This window comes from Aquarana catesbeiana, linkage group LG04 (genome assembly GCF_042186555.1).
Source record: "Aquarana catesbeiana isolate 2022-GZ linkage group LG04, ASM4218655v1, whole genome shotgun sequence".
NCBI lineage: Eukaryota > Metazoa > Chordata > Amphibia > Anura > Ranidae > Aquarana > Aquarana catesbeiana.
In genome coordinates, this window is record NC_133327.1 from 406,802,736 (window position 1) to 406,822,553 (window position 19,818).

At 40.6% G+C, this 19,818-nt stretch overlaps 1 protein-coding gene across 7 annotated transcripts in view; it reads left to right on the top strand.

Annotated features, from left to right (window-relative positions):
- LAMA2 (laminin subunit alpha 2) overlaps positions 1-19,818 on the top strand; it is a 1,513,089-nt gene that overhangs the window by 619,194 nt on the left and 874,077 nt on the right. For all 7 annotated transcript variants that reach the window (XM_073627245.1, XM_073627247.1, XM_073627249.1 and 4 more), the window contains exon 10: positions 14,794-14,954. In XM_073627245.1, coding sequence (XP_073483346.1) covers positions 14,794-14,954 — 161 coding nt within the window. The remainder of the gene's footprint in view (positions 1-14,793; positions 14,955-19,818) is intronic.

Below are 19,818 nucleotides of genomic sequence, written 5' to 3' on the forward strand. Positions count from 1 at the left end.
TGCTCTAAGCAAGGTAATATCAAAATGCTCCCCCAAATGATACAATAACAAGATGTTACATCTCTTGCCATAGTTACTTTCTAACCACAATTATAGTCTGGCTTCATTTTTCATGTGCATTGCCAGTGTTTTAAAATATGTGTAGCAGGTGTAGCAAAAATTGGGCAAAAGTAAAATCTATAGGGAAGCTCAAAGATGAGATTATACGGTGGGCTTCTCTTCAGTATGTACTTAAGACGGGACACTGCCACCAGATGTGAATCAGGATTCCCACGTACGCATGACAGTGCCAACATTTATCAGAAACTTCAGGAAAAATGTATGTACCAAAGATGCCATACAATACCATCTGGTTTTCAGTTTAAAAACATTTTCTTGCACATTCACGCTCAGGGATCCTTGTGAGTCATCACGTGAATCATTTCATCCTCAGATAGTGGGCCTCCTAGATCTTGTTCCCTTTTTAGGCTGACACCAGTATCACATGATTACTGTTTTTTCAATATGTTTATATAGAGATTACGTGATTTTGGGGGGAGTCGGATATGCATATTGATTCCAAGGGAGTGCGGGTTCTAGTTTAAAGAGATCTGTCAAAGGTTTAATGTTTTTTTTTTTTTTTTATTCAATATCACTTTAACTCTTTGGTAAGGGGTACCAATGTACTCTTTACTATTTCCCCTGAGGGAAGGGAGGTATCTGACTGATAACTACTTAAGATCCGCCCGCCGAAGTTTTATGTTGGCTGATTGAAGTGGAATACTGTTGTTATGGCAGCAGCTACCTTCCTCTTCAATAGTGGGCGGTCAGCTTTCAAATAAAAGTGGTCTCAGCAGCGAATTCGCCACAAGATAACTTTTAATGGGGGTGAGAGAGGGCCCCCCTCCCGTCGTGCTCCGGTGGTCTCCGCCGCTTACCGGAGCAGTCAGTAGCAGCGGAGACAATCGGGTCCTCTCTCCTCACAGGCTGGATGCCAAGTGAGGGAAAGATCTCCCCCGCTCGGCTCCACACCATTGGATGGCGGAAACGATTTCAAACTTCACTTTCGCCCAATGGTCTTAAAGGGGAAAAAAATGTTTTGCAAAAAAAATTACATTTCATTTTTTTATTGTATTTTAGTGTAAATGTTAGATCTGAGGTCTTTTTTACCCCAGATCTCACATTTAAGAGGTCCTGTCATGCTTTTTTTCTATTACAAGGGATGTTCACATTCCTTGTAATAGGAAAAAAAGTGACCCAATTTTTTTTTTAAAGGACAGTGTCAGTGTCAAAATAAAAAATAAAAAGTAAAATAAATAAGAAGAAATAAATAAAAAATGTAAAGAGCCCCATCCCGCCAAGCTCTCGCGCAGAAGCAAATGCATACGCAAGTTGCGCCCACATATGAAATTGGTGTTAAAACCACACATGTGAGGTATTGCCATGATCGTTGAAGTGAGAGCAATAATTCCATCACTAGACCTCCTCTGTAGTGCAAAAACTGGTAACCTGTATACATTTTTTAATTTGTCTATAGAGTTTTTAAGGGTCAAAGTATGTCGCCATTCCACGAGCAGGAGCAATTTTGAAGCGTGACATGTTGGGCATCAATTTACTCAACGTAACATTATCTTTCACAATATAAAAAAAATTGGGCTAACTTTACTGTCTTATTTGCCTGATCACGGATGTGGAAATACGGGGCAATTTAGGTAACAGCGATCACAGGTCAATTAGTTTCAGTATAAATCACACAAATAGGAAACATAAAGGGAATACAAAGACACTGAATTTCAAAAGAGCCAACTTCCCTAAACTACAAACCTTGCTAAAAGGCATAAACTGGGATAAAATATTAGGAACAAAGAATACGGAGGAGAGATGGGTTTGCTTTAAGAGCATATTAAATAAGGGCATTAGCCAATGTATCCCATTGGGTAATAAATTTAAAAGAGCGAACAAAAGTCCTGGATGGCTTAACTCCAATGTAAAAATGCATATAAAAGCAAAGCAGAAGGCCTTCAAAAAATACAAGGTTGAGGGATCATCCTCAGCATTCAGACTTTATAAAGAATGCAACAGGAAATGTAAGGGTGCAATTAGGACGGCTAAGATAGAACATGAAAGACACATAGCGGAGGAGAGCAAAAAAAATCCCAAGAAATTCTTTAAGTATGTAAACAGTAAAAAAGGGAGGACAGACCATATTGGCCCCATAAAGAATAAGGAAGGACATCTGGTTACAAAGGATGGGGAGATGGCAAAGGTATTGAATTTATTCTTCTCCTCAGTCTTCACGGGTGAATCAGGGGGCTTCAGTAACCAAAACTGCAGTGTTTATCCTCATGACACAACACAGGAAGCACCTCCATGGTTAACAGAGGACGGAATTGAAATTAGACTTGAGAAACTTAACATTAATAAATCACCGGGACCAGATGGCTTGCATCCAAGGGTACTTAGGGAACTCAGTCAAGTGATTGCCAGACCGTTGTTCCTAATTTTTACAGATAGTCTACTGACTGGAATGGTACCAGCTGATTGGAGAAAAGCCAATGTAGCACCAATATTTAAAAAGGGCCCAAAATACATCCCTGGGAATTACAGACCAGTTAGCCTAACATCAATAGTATGTAAACTCTTGGAGGGGATGATAAGGGACTATATACAAGATTTTAGTAATAAGAACGGTATCATTAGCAGTAATCAGCATGGATTCATGAAGAATCGTTCTTGCCAAACCAATCTATTAACCTTCTATGAGGAGGTGAGTTGCCATCTAGATAAAGGAAGGCCCGTAGACGTGGTGTATCTGGATTTTGCAAAAGCATTTGACACAGTTCCCCATAAACGTTTACTGTACAAGATAAGGTCCATTGGCATGGACCATAGGGTGAGTACATGGATTGAAAACTGGCTACAAGGGCAAGTTCAGAGGGTGGTGATAAATGGGGAGTACTCAGAATGGTCAGGGGTGGGTAGTGGGGTTCCCCAGGGTTCTGTGCTGGGACCAATCCTATTTAATTTGTTCATAAACGATCTGGAGGATGGGATAAACAGTTCAATCTCTGTATTTGCAGACGATACTAAACTAAGCAGGGCAATAACTTCTCCGCAGGACGTGGAAACCTTGCAAAAAGACCTGAACAAATTAATGGGGTGGGCGACTACATGGCAAATGAGGTTCAATGTAGAAAAATGTAAAATAATGCATTTGGGTGGCAAAAATATGAATGCAATCTATACACTGGGGGGAGAACCTCTGGGGGAATCTAGGATGGAAAAGGACCTGTGGGTCCTAGTAGATGATCGGCTCAGCAATGGCATGCAATGCCAAGCTGCTGCTAACAAAGCAAACAGAATATTGGCATGCATTAAAAGGGGGATCAACTCCAGAGATAAAACGATAATTCTCCCGCTCTACAAGACTCTGGTCCGGCCGCACCTAGAGTATGCGGTCCAGTTCTGGGCACCAGTCCTCAGGAAGGATGTACTGGAAATGGAGCGAGTACAAAGAAGGGCAACAAAGCTAATAAAGGGTCTGGAGGATCTTAGTTATGAGGAAAGGTTGCGAGCACTGAACTTATTCTCTCTGGAGAAGAGACGCTTGAGAGGGGATATGATTTCAATTTACAAATACCAGACTGGTGACCCCACAATAGGGTTAAAACTTTTTCGCAGAAGAGAGTTTAACAAGACTCATGGCCACTCATTAAAATTAGAAGAAAAGAGGTTTAACCTTAAACTACGTAGAGGGTTCTTTACTGTAAGAGCGGCAAGGATGTGGAATTCCCTTCCACAGGCGGTGGTCTCAGCGGGGAGCATTGATGGCTTCAAGAAACTATTAGATAAGCACCTGAATGACCGCAACATACAGGGATATACAATGTAACACTGACACATAATCACACACATAGGTTGGACTTGATGGACTTGTGTCTTTTTTCAACCTCACCTACTATGTAACTATGTAACTAATTTGTTAATTCAAAAAAGTGTATTTTTTCCAAAAAAATTGCGCTTGTAAGACCGCTGCATAAATACAGTGTGACATAAAGTATTGCAATGACCACTATTTTATTCTCTAGGGTGTCTGAAAAAAAAAATATAATGTTTGGGGGTTCTAAGTAATTTTCTAGCAAAATAAAATTATTTTTACTTGTAAACACCAAGTCTGAGGAATAGGCCCGATCCTTAAGTGGTTAAGGCACATTAAACAACAAGGAGAGGGGCGCCTCTGAGTATATATCATAAAAACATTTTATCAAAACAGCAATATCCACTCATATTGAAGTTAGAAGAGTTGCATTCCGGTCTGTTGGCTGGGCTGAAGAGATGCAGTGGAACTACAGGTCACAGCGGTTCCTGCAGGGCTGATTCCATGTCAAATCCAGAGGAGAAAGGATGAGCTGGTGCAGCAGGGTGCAGTCTCTTGCAGCTGACAGTCCAATACAAATCCTGCTGTACTAGGAGCCTGATGGTGTCCTGGGTACAGAGATAAGGGTTCCAAACGGGGGGAGAGATGGGACGCCAGAGCCGCCGGTCAGCCATGCTGCCGCTCTCTGCTGGATGGTGAGGCCTCGGGGATAGGACACGGCCAGCCGTGTAGAAGATCAAAAACGAGGCTTGGGGAGCAAAATATAGCGTGGCGCCCGGTGATGACACCACACGTATGCAACGCGTTTCAGAACAGGCTGGCCATTGGTGGACGAATGGCCGCATTCCTTTTTCAAGCATGGGGAGTGTAAGACACAGTGGGCTTTAAGTAGTCTAATAGGGGGCGGGGCCAGGATGTCCGTGATACAAACAAGGGATAAATAAAAGGCAGCAATGAACAGCAGGGGGGACAATGAAAAAGGACCTTAAAACGTCATAGTAGGGTAAAATACTTTTTCAACAAAGCACAATCTGGGACAAAATAAATTATAAAGCAGGGTAAATTGACTTTGTTAAAAAACAGAAATTAGGGAGGAGCAGACATAATAAAAAATATATAATAAAATAATATAAAAGACGGCCACAGTAGATTATACATTAAAAGTGGGAGGTGACTTAAAAAGACAAGGAAACCACATCTCTCATCAGCAATGTCTTAAGGGTAATATATAATATATATTAAAATATATATTAAAATAGGCAATACTAAAATTGATCCCTAAGGCTATAATTAGCAGAGAATATGGAAATGAATTATATGTAATGTAAAAAGGGAATTGTATAAAAAAAGGAAATTATATAAAAATGGGTGAATAGATGAAATTAATATTTCAGGAATGGGGTCATGTATAGTCAAAAAATGTGTGTGTGTGTGTGTGTGTGTATGTATATATATATATGTATATATATATATATATACCGTATTTATCGGCGTATAACACGCGCCGGCGTATAACACGCACCCAAGTTAAGGAGGGAATTTTAAGGAAAAAAACTTTTAGGAGTAAAGTTTAAGGAAGAAAAACTTACATTAAAATGCCCATCAATGCAGCGTTATCGGTGTCCATCTGCAGCCTTGTCAGTGTCAGTGCAGCCTTGCCCCAGTGTCCATTGCAGCCTTGTCAGTGCAGCCTTGTCAGTGCAGCTTTGCCCCAGTGCAGAATTGTCAGTGCAGCCTTGCCCCAGTGTCCATTGCAGCCTTGTCAGTGCAGCTTTGCCCCAGTGCAGCCATGTCAGTGCAGCCTTGTCAGTGCAGCCATGTCAGTGCAGCCTTGTCAGTGCAGCCATGTCAGTGCAGCCTTGTCAGTGCAGCTTTTCTCCAGTGCAGCCTTGCCCCAGTGCAGCTTTGCCCCCATGCAGCCTTGCCCCAGTGCAGCCTTGCCCCCCCGTGCAGCCTTGCCCCCACGTGCAGCCTTGCCCCCGTGCAGCTTTGTGGGATCGCCGCGATCCCTGCCGTCATACACAGCCCTGTGTAAATTTAAATATGGCGCCGAGACTGCAGTGACTCGGCGGAGCGCTGATACACATAGCCGAGAGTCCTCGGGTTTTCTCAGCGCCGCTTACAGTCCCGCCCAGTTCCGCCCTATGGGCGGGACTGTAAGCGGCGCCGAGAAAACCCGAGGACTCTCGGCTATGTGTAGCTCCGCTCCGCCGAGTCCCTGCAGTCTTGGCGCCGTATTTGAATTTCCACACGGCTGTGTATGTCGGCGCCGATCGCGGCAATTGCCGCGATCGCTCCGATCACACACAATTGGGTGGGGATCGTCCTATAACACGCACCCACGATTTTCCCCTGATTTTCAGGGGAAAAAAGTGCGTGTTATATGCCGATAAATACGGTATGTATATATATATATATATATATATATATATATATATATATATATATATATATATATATATATATATATAATATATGCACATGTATACGCATACATACATATACATGATTTTAAATATATATATATATATATATATATATATATATATATATATATATATATAAAGAAATATATATATATATATCTCCTGCCATGTCTAAGAAGGGGGTGTGGGAGAGGTAAAGTGGGAAGAGAGGGAGGGGGGGGGAGAAGAAAAAGTAAAAAAAGGGAAGAAAAGAAGAAGAAAAAAGAAAAAAAGAAGAAAGAAGGAGGGGGGAGGGGGAGGATAAAAAGGATAACAAGGAGGGTAAAGAGAAAAAGGAAAAAATGGAAATGAACAGAGGGAGAGAAAAGGGAAGAGGGGGGAAGGGGTTTTTTTTGGGGGGAAGAGGAAAAGGGGGGCACTTAGATGTTATCTATAGGGTTACCAATACTTACTATATGAGCAAACGAGCCCACCACCCCCATGTTTAGAAAAGAGACATAGAACCTGTGGTAAACAATAATGACAGAAGTTATACATATGTGTATAGTGGAGTAAAATCGTATCAGAAGAGATATGAAGTTAGGTTATTTATAAATAAGTATAACCATATACACATATGGACACGCGTGCACATATACAGATATATATATATATATGGGCAGCCGCATACACATGCGCATACACTCACAGATAAGACATATAAAATCTGATGGTAACGGTAAAGTCTTAGGGGGGTTATTATAAGACAGTGGATATCTCTATCCCTTCATTGAGGCCGCCAGGCGAGAGTACATCAAGGCAATATATCCAGAATGTCTCTCTTGCGCATAGTTTTTTGAAACGTTCGGCTTCTGACATATATTTAGGGATTTGCTCTATAACCCAAACTGACAAGCCAATAGTGGATTTGCTGTGATACTCAGCAAAGTGCTGAGGGACACTGTTTGTCCTTTCCACCCTCAATGAGTCGTCGATGTTGGCCGAAACGCTGCCTAAGAGGGCAGATATTTCGCCCAACATAGATCAACCCACAGGGGCATGTGAGGCCATATACGACAAAGTTGGATGAACAGTTGTAGAATTGTTCTAATGTGTAGGTTCTGCCTTTGGAATTGAAAGATTTTTTTGCCATGTTCTACAAACAAGTCTTGCAGCGGGCTTTCTTGCACTGATACATGCCAACTAATGGTATAAGGGTGGTGGGATTGGAGGTGGAGATGTCCATAGGTAGTTTGCTCGGGGCAATTTTGTTTTTGAGACTAGGAGCTTTCCGATAGGTAATTCTGGGTATGGATGGGAGAGAGGTTTTGAGAAGTGGATCCTGTTGCAGAATGGTCCAGTGCTTCTTCAATATATTTTCCATTTTTTTATACTTGAAGTTAAAGGTGGTGATAAACCTGGTGGAATGATCCGTTATCTTTTTTTCTTTTTTGGCTGGTTTTCCTTTAGCATAATAATTATATGCTTGGTCCACTAATTCTTTGGGATATTCCTTATCAGCAAATTTCTTTTTAAGTTGTATACTCATGGTGTCGTAGTCATTGTCTAAGGTACAGTTCTGTCTTAAACGGCAGAACTGACCTTTCGGTATATTTTGTGTCCAATTTGGATAGTGGCAACTCTTATAATGCAAGTAGGAGTTGCCGGCAGTGGGTTTGATGTGTTTTTTTGCGATAATCATATCGCCCAAGTGACCCAAGTCAAGATCTAAAAAGGCCAGGTTGGTGTGATTGAAAACATGGGTGAAAGACAAGCCATATGGGTTAGAATTGCAATGTTCAACAAAAAGGGGAACTAGGTCGACAGAGCCATCCCAAATAATGATTATGTCGTCAATATAGTGGCCAAAGAACATGATATTGGCAGAGTAGGGGTTGTTATGTGTAATGAAATTCTTTTCCCAATATCCCATCGCCAAATTGGCGTAGGAGGGAGCGAAGTTGGCTCCCATCGCAGTTCCCTTGGTTTGGAGGTAAAAATCGCCATTAAAATCAAAATAATTATGGGTCAGGCAAAACTTGGTTGCCTCCATGATGAATGCAGCTTGTCTGGGGTTAATGAAGGGGTCCTGTGCGAGAAAAAATTCTAAAGCAAGTAGGCCAAATGAATGTGGAATTGAGGTGTAAAGTGACATGACATCTAGAGACAACCAGAGATAAGAGGGTTCCCATTTATAAGGTGCAAGTAGTTCCAACAAATGTGAGCCATCTCTAATATAGGATGGTAATTGTTTGATGATGGGCTGGAGATAAAGATCAATGTATTGACTAAAACCGGTAGTAACACTCTCCATGGCGGCCACAATGGGCCTGCCAGGGGGAGAAGTGAGACTCTTGTGAATTTTCGGTAAGTGATAAAAGTACGGGATCTGATAAAAGCTTTTTGTAAAAAAGGAGGCTTCCGTTTTGTTAATCACTCCGCAATCAAGAGCTGATTTCACCAAAACGTTAACCTCAGCAGCAAATTCAATGGTGGGGTCTTTGGGGAGCTTGTTATATGTAGTCTCATCTGAGAGGAGTCTGAGGGCTTCATTGATATAGTCCACCTTGTTTTGCAGAACAATACCTCCCCCTTTATCAGCTGATTTGATAATAATGTCAGCTGAATGTATTAGGGAGTCTAGAGCACGAATTTCAGGAGCAGATAGGTTATGTATGTGAGGTGGTATCATAGTAGATGTCTGGCAAAGTTTCAAGAAGTCAGCATATACTACTCTGTAAAAACTTTCCAGGTAGGGACCTTTCGACTGGGCAGGATAAAAGATAGACTTGGGTTTCAATGATGAGTGTATTATGGGTGGTGACGTGGCAAGGTGTTGAGTAAAGAGACTAAGAGTGTCTCCTTCATCGGTTAAAGATTCTAGTATGTCTATGATGTCACCATCATATTCAAACGTATCTGTGGGGGAATGATAAAGGAGGGGTCCGGGCAGACTTTAATAGGTTTGTTTTGTTTAGCATAGAAAAACCTTTTAAGGGTCAGATTACGAATGTATCTATTTAGATCCTTAAATAAAAAGAAAGGATTGGGCTTGTTGATGGGGGCGAAATTAAGGCCTCTGCTGAGTAGACTGATATCTGCAGAGGAAAGTTCAAGGGATGATAAATTGAAGATTTTTACAGTTTGCAGAGCTTTGGTGTGTTGATTTCGGGGCTTTTTTCGTCCTCCTTTACACCCTCTCCGGTGAGTTTTCGTTTTCTCCGGTTGGCTCGAGGAGGACTGAGGACTAAAAAAGTATTGGGGTCGGCAGTATCAGAAGGACCTGATGTATGGGATATGGAAGCATCAGTGGAAGGTGTGTGTGAAAGAAAGATGATGGAGTCAGAGGTGGCAGTGGGATGAATACTTGGCGGGAAGGTGGAATTGGAATGTTCCATGGTGGTGGCGAAACTGTCTGTGGCGGACTGGACATCCTTAGTTGGACCATTGGATTTCATGACCGAGGTAGTTGTTGACGCCATTTTGGGAGCAGGATTGGGCATGGTTTTCTTCGTGATGTTATCATGGCCCCTTCCTGCATAGGAAGGTCTATTGTAAAAATTATTGAGATCACCAAGCAATTTTTTGGTTCTGGTGGTAGGAATTCTGTTGGTCAGGTGACTGGGATGGTTCGTGGGGAAAGAATCAAATGGAGAATTCTTATGAGGAATGGAAATGCTCATAAGGGGTAGAGGCGGATGATATGGGGATGGGGGTAAGGTAGGGAGTGATGGACGGGAGCAGGGGGGACGAGTAGGTCTAAGAGAGGTGGGGAAGAGGGGGGATGAGAAGAAGAGGGGCCGGAAGATAGATGATTGGAAGTGGATGCAGGGGGGGGAGGATGGGGACGGAGTGGTCTAGTATCAGATATGGGGGGTGTGGATTTCAATCTCCAGTTAAAAACTCTGTTTCAGTTGAAATCGTCTAGATCTCTTTTAAATTTGCCTAATTTAGTTTGAATCATATAATCCTCATCCGACTTGGTGTTCTTTTTGAGGACATCAAGCCAGGAGAGTGGAACTGTGACCTTTCGATCTGTAATCTCTGTAGCTATGGTTTTAGCTTCAAGTCTAAGTTTCTCAAAGAGACGTGATCTGTGTTCAATGAGTATTTCCATCCATTTGGATGTGCAAAGTTCGGAAATGGTTTCCCATTCTTTTTTGCTGGCTGCATTTAAAAATGGACAGTCTTTAGTAATTCTAAGGCCTCGAGGGGAGACTTTAGTCGAGATATATTTTTCTAAGAAAAATCTATCCCACCATTGCTGATTAAGATTCTTTATAATTCTCTCCAGGTGCTTAAATTTCCCACAGAGATCTGGTGGCACCTGTTAACTTTACATCATTGGAAAAGATGGTAGGGGGGAGGATGGTGTACATATCCTCTAGAACATTGTGTCTATAAGTCTCTATGTCTTTTAGGAGGTCCATGGTGAAGGAAAAAAATGAGGGTAAATGATATTAGTTAATATATGTCCAATTTGTTATAAGAAAATATTGGAATGGGGGGGGAGAGGGTTTTTTTTTTTTTTTTTTTTTTGGGGGGGGGGGGGCAGATGAGAGCACTTACAAATATATCTGTGGGGGTAGCTGTAATAAAAAAAGAAGAATTTACCTTACAAACAGATACACACGTGCAGTTGCAGTATATGATATACAACAAGGAACCAATTGTTGAAGGTACAAAATATAAAAAATAATAGCAATAATGGTGACAAAGGCAATGTTGATAGTTTTAGGTGGACACGGTAAAAAATATATATGTAAGAGATGTATATTTTTATGGTGACTGTGCATGCAGCACTAAAAGCTTCTAAGAGGAGAATAAAACAAGTAAAAAGGCGTAAAACACAGTTACCTTAATAAGAAACCGATTAGTCCAAGAGCTAAAAATTAGTTGATAAATGCATGTGTAAATTCATGCATGCATACTAGGAACATAAAGCAGAGGTCAGTCAGGGCAGCCACCAAAGGAGCCAAAAGCGGGGTCCAGCAAGCTAAAACAACAACAAGGAGAGGGGCGCCTCTGAGTATATATCATAAAAACATTTTATTAAAACAGCAATATCCACTCACATTGAAGTTAGAAGAGTTGCATTCCGGTCTGTTGGCTGGGCTGAAGAGATGCAGTGGAACTACAGGTCACAGCGGTTCCTGCAGGGCTGATTCCATGTCAAATCCAGAGGAGAAAGGATGAGCTGGTGCAGCAGGGTGCAGTCTCTTGCAGCTGACAGTCCAATACAAATCCTGCTGTACTAGGAGCCTGATGGTGTCCTGGGTGCAGAGATAAGGGTTCCAAACGGGGGAAGAGATGGGACGCCAGAGCCGCCGGTCAGCCGTGCTGCTGCTCTCCGCTGGATGATGAGGCCTCGGGGATAGGACACGGCCGGCCGTGTAGAAGATCAAAAACTAGGCTTGGGGAGCAAAATACATAATATATATTATATATTACCCTTAAGACATTGCTGACGAGAGATGTGGTTTCCTTGTCTTTTTAGGTCACCTCCCACTTTTAATGTATAATCTACTGTGGCCGTCTTTTATATTATTTTATTATATATTTTTTATTATGTCTGCTCCTCCCTAATTTCTGTTTTTTAACAAACTCAGTTTACCCTGTTTTATAATTTATTTTGTCTCAGATTGTGCTTTGTTGAAAAAGTATTTTACCCTACTATGTCATTTTAAGGTCCTTTTTCATTGTCCCCCCTGCTGTTCATTGCTGCCTTTTATTTATCCCTTGTTTGTATCACGGACATCCTGGGCCCCGCCCCCTATTAGACTACTTAAAGCCCACTGTGTCTTACACTCCCCATGCTTGAAAAAGGAATGCGGCCATTCGTCCACCAATGGCCAGCCTGTTCTGAAACGCGTTGCATACGTGTGACGTCATCACCGGGCGCCACACTGTATTTTGCTCCCCAAGCCTCGTTTTTGATCTTCTACATGGCCGGCCGTGTCCTATCCCCGAGGCCTCACCATCCAGTGGAGAGCAGCAGCATGGCTGACTGGCGACTCTGGCGTCCCATCTCTCCCCCCGTTTGGAACCCTTATCTCTGCACCCAGGACACCATCAGGCTCCTAGTACAGCAGGATTTGTATTGGACTGTCAGCTGAAAGAGACTGCACCCTGCTGCATCAGCTCATCCTTTCTCCTCTGGATTTGACATGGAATCAGCCCTGCAGGAACCGCTGTGACCTCTAGTTCCACTGCATCTCTTCAGCCCAGCCAACAGACCGGAATGCAACTCTTCTAACTTCAATGTGAGTGGATATTGCTGTTTTAATAAAATGTTTTTATGATATATACTCAGAGGCGCCCCTCTCCTTGTTGTTTTAGCTTGCTGGACCCCGCTTTTGGCTCCTTTGGTGGCTGCCCTGACTGACCTCTGCTATATGTTCCCAGTATGCATGCATGAATTTACACATGCATTTATCAACTAATTTTTAGCTCTTGGAATAATCGGTTTCTTATTAAGGTAACTGTATTTTGCGCCTTTTTACTTGTTTTAAGGCACATTAAAGATTCTCTTCCTGCTTTGTGGTATTTATTTTTTTTTAACTTTTTATTTAATTGTTTAGCACAATGTTCATACATTACTAATGGGGTCCAAGACGTTTGTAACAAGCTCCCATTAAACAGATGATGAGTACTGGTAGACTGGCCAGCAGCAGGACATTTGTAATGAGGGAGAATTTGCTGAAATGTAGATACAAAGGATTTCACTAGGTAATGGATGGCAAATATTTAGCTAGTCACTGATGGGCATCTAAAAAAATGAATTTCCAAAAAGAAATTGGTGTACTAATGTAAACTTACCTCTATGTTATTGTTTAACTTTTAAATTTTTATTTTTTTTCCTTCTCCTTCTTTCCTTCCTACTTCTTCCTGGCATTCCTTCCAAAGTGTCTAGATACGTTTTAAGATGTAAAGCCTCCCTCCCCCACCTTAGGCTAGCACTGATAACATATTAACACAATTTCATATTATACATTTTCTGTCAGGGTTGCATGAACAAACATTAATGGCTTTTTTGTTAACAATTTTAGGCTTCTCCAGAGGGATGGGGAATGTGTCAGTTTTTAGCCTATATTGGTGTCTCACACCATTACAGAACAGCAGCACACATACCTATTCCCAAGAGATGATATTTCACTATTATAGCAATTTAACAGTGAAGATCTAGAATATTACAAATGTTAATTCCTGACTAGATTTCTTTAAATGAAATCTATACTAAGAAAATATGTGGGACCCTAATTTCTCTTCCAAAACTGCTAGCTGCCTGGCTGTCATACTAAACAGGCAAAAAGTAAGTGCACTCCACAGGACTTAACAGCAGGAGAAATATTCAACATTTTCAATTTCTCAAGATAATAGGTTCAATACATTATTAAGCACTGACCTGGAACAAGCATGCAGATCATGTGTTCTGACTTTCTAATCTGCATATATTCCAGTTTTTGCAGGTGCTGAAAAGGTAAACTACCTACGTATAAAAGAAGCTGGTGCTGACAAACTTTTAGTGGAAGTGTCACTTTTGGACTGATTGACATTTTAATTTGGTTGCATGACATGCTGCATTTAACAATAATATACTAAATAGAGTAGATATTTTATTATTTATAAAGGCTAAAGTTGGATTATTTGAAGCTTTGTAATGCGCTAATCATGTAACCTGCTAATATTTTAGAGCCCTATCAAGACAGATTTAATTAATTTTAACATGACAGCTGTTTCTTATTCCTGTCCTTCATCAGTCTGTTCTTAGTTTGAATTAATTTTATGTAATGTTCTACTCCCCTAACTGTCAAATTCTTTGAAATGGCATCTTGCATTCCTGAATTTCTCTCCCATTTACTGATTATTTTGTACTGACAATGCTATACCACAGCTTTAATGCGCCATATACACATGCAGTTTAAAATACCTTAAAAGAGTTACCCACAGTAATCCTATGGTAAGACCATGTTTAAAAACCCTTAGGTAGTCATTCACAGACATGCTTTGATCTCACAATCAACTAAGACCTGGAGTTTGAGTTTCATTTACCTCACCTTTTATAGATATAGGTAAGTAGTAGCAACAGCAGCATTTGTTTTAAAATCAGAGCATGTGATTAAAGCTCATTATCAGAATTTATTTGACCTATATACACTCTACTTGTAAACAATATGTATAGTAGGTATAAATCATTTAAATACCTACAAAAGTAACTAAGGAAATGATATATATCTTTAATTTAGGTTTACGTGAACCCAATGTTTAATATTTGAAATTTCATGATATTTACCTATATAAACCCTACTGTAAAACAATGAGCTTACTTTATAGATCCTTGTAAACTTACTTTATGTATCTTTATGTATCTTTATAACATTGTATACTCAATAAACTTCTTTTGACAAGGAAAATCAGAGCATGTTATAAAATAAAATGTCACATAGATTTAATAAAAATGCTGCATTTGAAACAGTACTTTATTATATTGGAATTCAATAAGTATTTTTAATAACATTTTTTTTAATCTAGACTTGTTACCTGGTTCCTGTTATTGTAAACCTGGCTACGGAGGTGACAAATGTGAACAATGTGAGCTGGGGTATATTGGGTATCCAGATTGTGTACCTTGTAACTGCAGTGTATCTGGCAGTGAAAATGAAGACCCATGTGTGGATCCATGTATTTGTAAGGTAGGTTAGTAAGTACTGTATCTATATAATTGTTGTAAAACAATCTTAACGTGCACACATGTCAGACAAAACTGGCTTTTTGGTAAGCACAATGTATAACAAAGGTCTAATGCTTGTTTAGTCTAGGGAGATTTAACAGAGGGGAATACTTACCTCATTCCTCCTGCCCACCAATGCTTTTCTTCTCTCCGGCTCCAGCCCCGGAAAGTAGGAAAGGCCCACGGAATCCTCACATATAATGCTCACATTGACAAGGAGGTAACTCCACGATCTGCAAAAAAAATCTGCTTTGGGGAACTAGTGGTCCAATTGGAAGAGAGCCTGCGGGTGCAAAAAATAGGTCAAATAATTCAGTTTAATACATTTCTCATATACAAAATGAGCATGAGGTCTCTACTATATGAGGGACTACAACAAGGAGGTTTTTATCTTCTGACCAGATTTCAGCTTTAAAACAAGCCCTCCCTGACCTCGCTAAAGGTACTGTGAAGTAATTCAGTCTCAAAGTTACATAGTTACATAGTTGGTAAGGTTGAATAAAGACACTGGTCTTTCCAGTTTAACCTGGGAGAGAGTGTGTGTGTGTGTGTAGAGACTATGAAATTGGGTTTCTGTAGGGCTGCTGTTTATTTTCATTAGAAAGCTGGCAAGTCACTGCAACCATAGAAAATAGGGAGAGAGAAGCTGTGATTTCAGTGTGTTTTCTGTTTCAACTGATGCTTTATGCATTGACATACCTCCATAGATCCTAATCTGTCTGGAAAGTTAACAATCACAGGCTCATTAAGCAGCCTCCACAGACAGTTAAACTCTCCAATAAGACAAATACATTGAATCCAACACAATTTTTTTTTCGCAAAAACAGTACAGAGGATGTTTTTCCAGTCTTTTCGGGAAACCATACTGTGGGAACATGAAGAGGGGGGGGTCAAGGAATGTACCAAATGCAAAATAAACAAGTTGTAGTAGTGATGAACTACCACTAGATTGTTAACGTATACCTAATTCTAATACTACAATACAATATAATGCAATAGCAGAAACAATGTGCCATAGGTGGCAGACAACAGTGCCTCTAATGGGAATTTTGATGATTAATTTTTCAACAATACATGCAGCTGTAGAAGTCAGTAAAGGTGTGTTTTAAAGGGCTTGTATTGCTTGTTAAGAATGATTAAATACCTTAATGTCTATAGTCTGGCCACAGATACTCTACTGTACAGGAGAGCAGATGATCTATTGAGAAGGCGCTTTAAATTCTCTGGCAATGTATACAGTATATGTGTATATATATATACACGCACATATATACAGTGCCTTGAAAAATTATTCATATCCCTTGAAATTTTCCACATTTTGTCATATTACAACCAAAAACGTAAATTTATTTTATTGGGATTTTATGTGCTAGACCAACACAAAGTGGTACATAATTGTCAAGTGGAAGAAAAATGATAAATGGTTTTCAATTTTTTCTACAAATAAATATATGAAAAGTGTGGCGTGCATTTGTATTCAGCCCCCTTTACTCTGATACCCCTAACTAAATTCTAGTGGAACCTATTGCCTTCAGAAGTCACCTACAGTCCACCTGTGTTCAATGTAATCTCAGTATAAATACAGCTGTTCTGTGAAGCCCTCAGAGGTTTGTTAGCTAACCTTAGTAAACAAATAGCATCATGAAGGCAAAGGAACACATCAGACAGGTCAGGGATAAAGTTGTGGAGTAGTTGAAAGCAGGATTAGGATATAAAAAAATATCCCAAGCTTTGAACATCTCACGGATCACTGTTCAATCCATCATCCAAAAATTAGAAAGAATATGGCACAATTGTAAACCTACCTAGACATGGCTGTCCACCTAAACTGACAGGCTGGGTTAAGAGAACATTAATCAGAGAAGCAGCCAATTGGCCCATGGTAACTCTGGAGGAGCTGCAGCGATCCACAGCTCAGGTGGGAGAATCTGTCCACAGGACAAATATTAGTAAGGCACTCCACTAATCTGCCATTTATGGAAGTGTGGCAAGAAGAAAGCCATTGGTGAAAGAAAGCCATAAGAAGTCCTATTTGCAGTTTGTGAGAAGCCATGTGAGGGACACAGCAAACATGTGAAGGTGCTCTGGTCAGATGAGACCAAAATGTAAGTTTTAGCTAAAAGCAAAGCTCTGTGTGGCAGAAAACGAGTACTGCACTACTGATTTTCTTCAGCAGGGACAGGGAAGCTGGTCAGAGTTGATGGGAAGATGGATGGAGCTAAATACAGGTGAATCTTATGCCGCGTACACACAAGCGGACTTTACGGCAGACTTTGCCCGGCGGACGGGATTTAGTCGGACAATTCAATTGTGTGTGGGCTCCAGCGGACTTTGTTTTCTCAAAAGTTGGACGGACTTAGATTTGAAACATGTTTTAAATCAATCCGTCGAACTCGAGTCCGGTCGAAAAGTCCGCTCGTCTGTATGCTAGTTCGACAGACAAAAAGCCACGCTAGGGCAGCTATTGGCTACTGGCTATGAACTTCCTTGTTTTAGTCCGGTCGTACGTCATCACGTATGAATTCGATGGACTTTGGTGGATTGTGTGTAGGCAAGTCCGTTCATTCAGAAAGTCCGTCATAAAGTCCGTTGAAAAGTCCGCCGGGCAAAGTCTGCCGTAAAGTCCGCTCGTGTGTACGCGGCATTAGAAGAAAACCTGTTAGAGTCTGCAAAAGACTTGGGCAGGAGGTTCACCTTCCAGCAGGACAGCAACCCTAAACACACAGTCAGAGCTACAATGGAATGGTTTAGATCAAAGCATATTCATGTATAAGAATGGCCCAGTCAAAGTCCAGACCTAAATCCAATTGAGAATCTGTGGCAAGACTTGAAAATTGAGGTATAAGGGGGGAGGTGCTGCGCTAACCAGAAGAAAGCTGTAAATCTCTGTCTGTGGTCAATTAATAAAATGACATAAAATCGCATAATAAATCGCATAAATCGCATATATAAGTGTTGACACTAAAAAACATTCAAGTCTTAATAATCAGCATCATGTGTATGTGAAAAAAGTGCATAAAAAATCCTTTTCAATTGGTATATACTAAATGACAAAAAAATTGCATGTTAAATCGCATAAATAAGTGTTGACACTAAAAACATATAAATCTAGATAATCATGTGTTGGTGCACAAAGCATAAACACTACTTCATGTGAATAATTCTAAATAAAAATACATAGAATAAATCAGAAATAACCATCAAAAACATATCCTTATAAATGGTGCAAAACGTACAAAGTGCCAGTGCTTAAAGGTGATCTAGATATCGCAAATAAAACACATAAATCCAACGCAATATGGATAATAAATAATATAAATAAATGTCCCAATAATAGTGATATAAAATATATTGTGCTGGCCTGCGAAACAAATGACCAATGACATGCCAGTAAGTGCAGCAAACTTAAAGTGCCGGTGTAAAAGTCATTGAAGGTGCAAAAGCAAGTTCTGGTGTATTCAACAAAACAGTGGGGTGTCTGGGATGCAATTCACTCAGTGTCCTCTTCATGCATAAAACACTGTAAGCAGTGGCCCCTTACCTAGCGGTGCTAGGTCAACCGCATGAATTGTAGCTAAAACGCCAGGTCCTGAGCCTCAATCGCGTCCCTATATCCACGCTTGCCGGTGTTGGGTTATCCTAATGGCAGCTGATTACAAGTGGCTATGGTCCTATCAGGGGTCCTGGACCAGCGTGGATCCTAGCTCAGCCTCCACATCTCAGGTATGTATGTACAGGAATATGCAGGACAAAGGTACTTGACAGTGAAGTATGTATTAACCAGGGAATGCTTTATTAAAAATCTTTAAGTAGATGTACTCACATAAAAACAATGCAGAGCAAACCTCTCTCCTACGAGCAGCGAACTCGTTCTGTGCCTAGCAATGTGAAACAGCCTATTCCGTCCCTACGCGTGTCATCACCGATCACGTGACTTCTTCAGGGGAAGAAGTAAGGCTTATATGCATGGTATTGTCATAAAAGTAAATTAATTTAAAACCGAACAGAAAATTTGGGACTTTAAATGAGGTTAGATAGGGGCGTTCAACTCCCCTCCTCCATCCCGGTTCAATATATATACCAAAGAAAAAAGGAGCAAAGAGCAGGACTTTAAATGAGGCACACGGGGGCAGGTACAAAAGTCAAGTATAAAACAGGTTTTATTATATTCAAAATTGTCATGTATTCACATGATTTTAAATGTACATGGCTACTATTCTTACTCTATGTTTCATCAAAGTATACATTCCAACAAGGACTTATAGTTACATTGCTTGAACAGTTTAATAGCTAAAATCTTGAGTAGAGAATATATGACACATTAAAGTGTCAAATAGACAGGTTACAAAAAAGAAAACAATGAGTGGAAATGGAACGTTCATATATAATTGTTGGTGAGGTACGCCTATAGGTAGATGTAAGCTCTACGCGTTTCGGGGCTTAATCGCCACTCTTCAGGAGCAAAAACCAAGGGTAACCTAGGGATATGGAAAACAGTCGTATTTAAAGGGAAAAAAATGCTTTGGGAGAAAATAGTGGATAAATGTGGAGTGTGTTCCCCACATAGTGCACCTAACCCATCAAACTTACATACATATACTTGCGCACAGGTAGCGGGGCCCCGCAAGTCAGGTCAGCCAATGATGTCACGCTCCGGAGCTGAGGGGGCCCCCTGGGGCGGCACACCACCAACCCAAACACCACCCCAGATGGGTCACAGAGAGAGAGCATGGTGATGATTGGTGAGATGAAGAAAATATAAAATAGACGGGGCAGTGATCCCCAGAGAAATGGAGAACCTGTGAAAAATAAGTGACATATATATT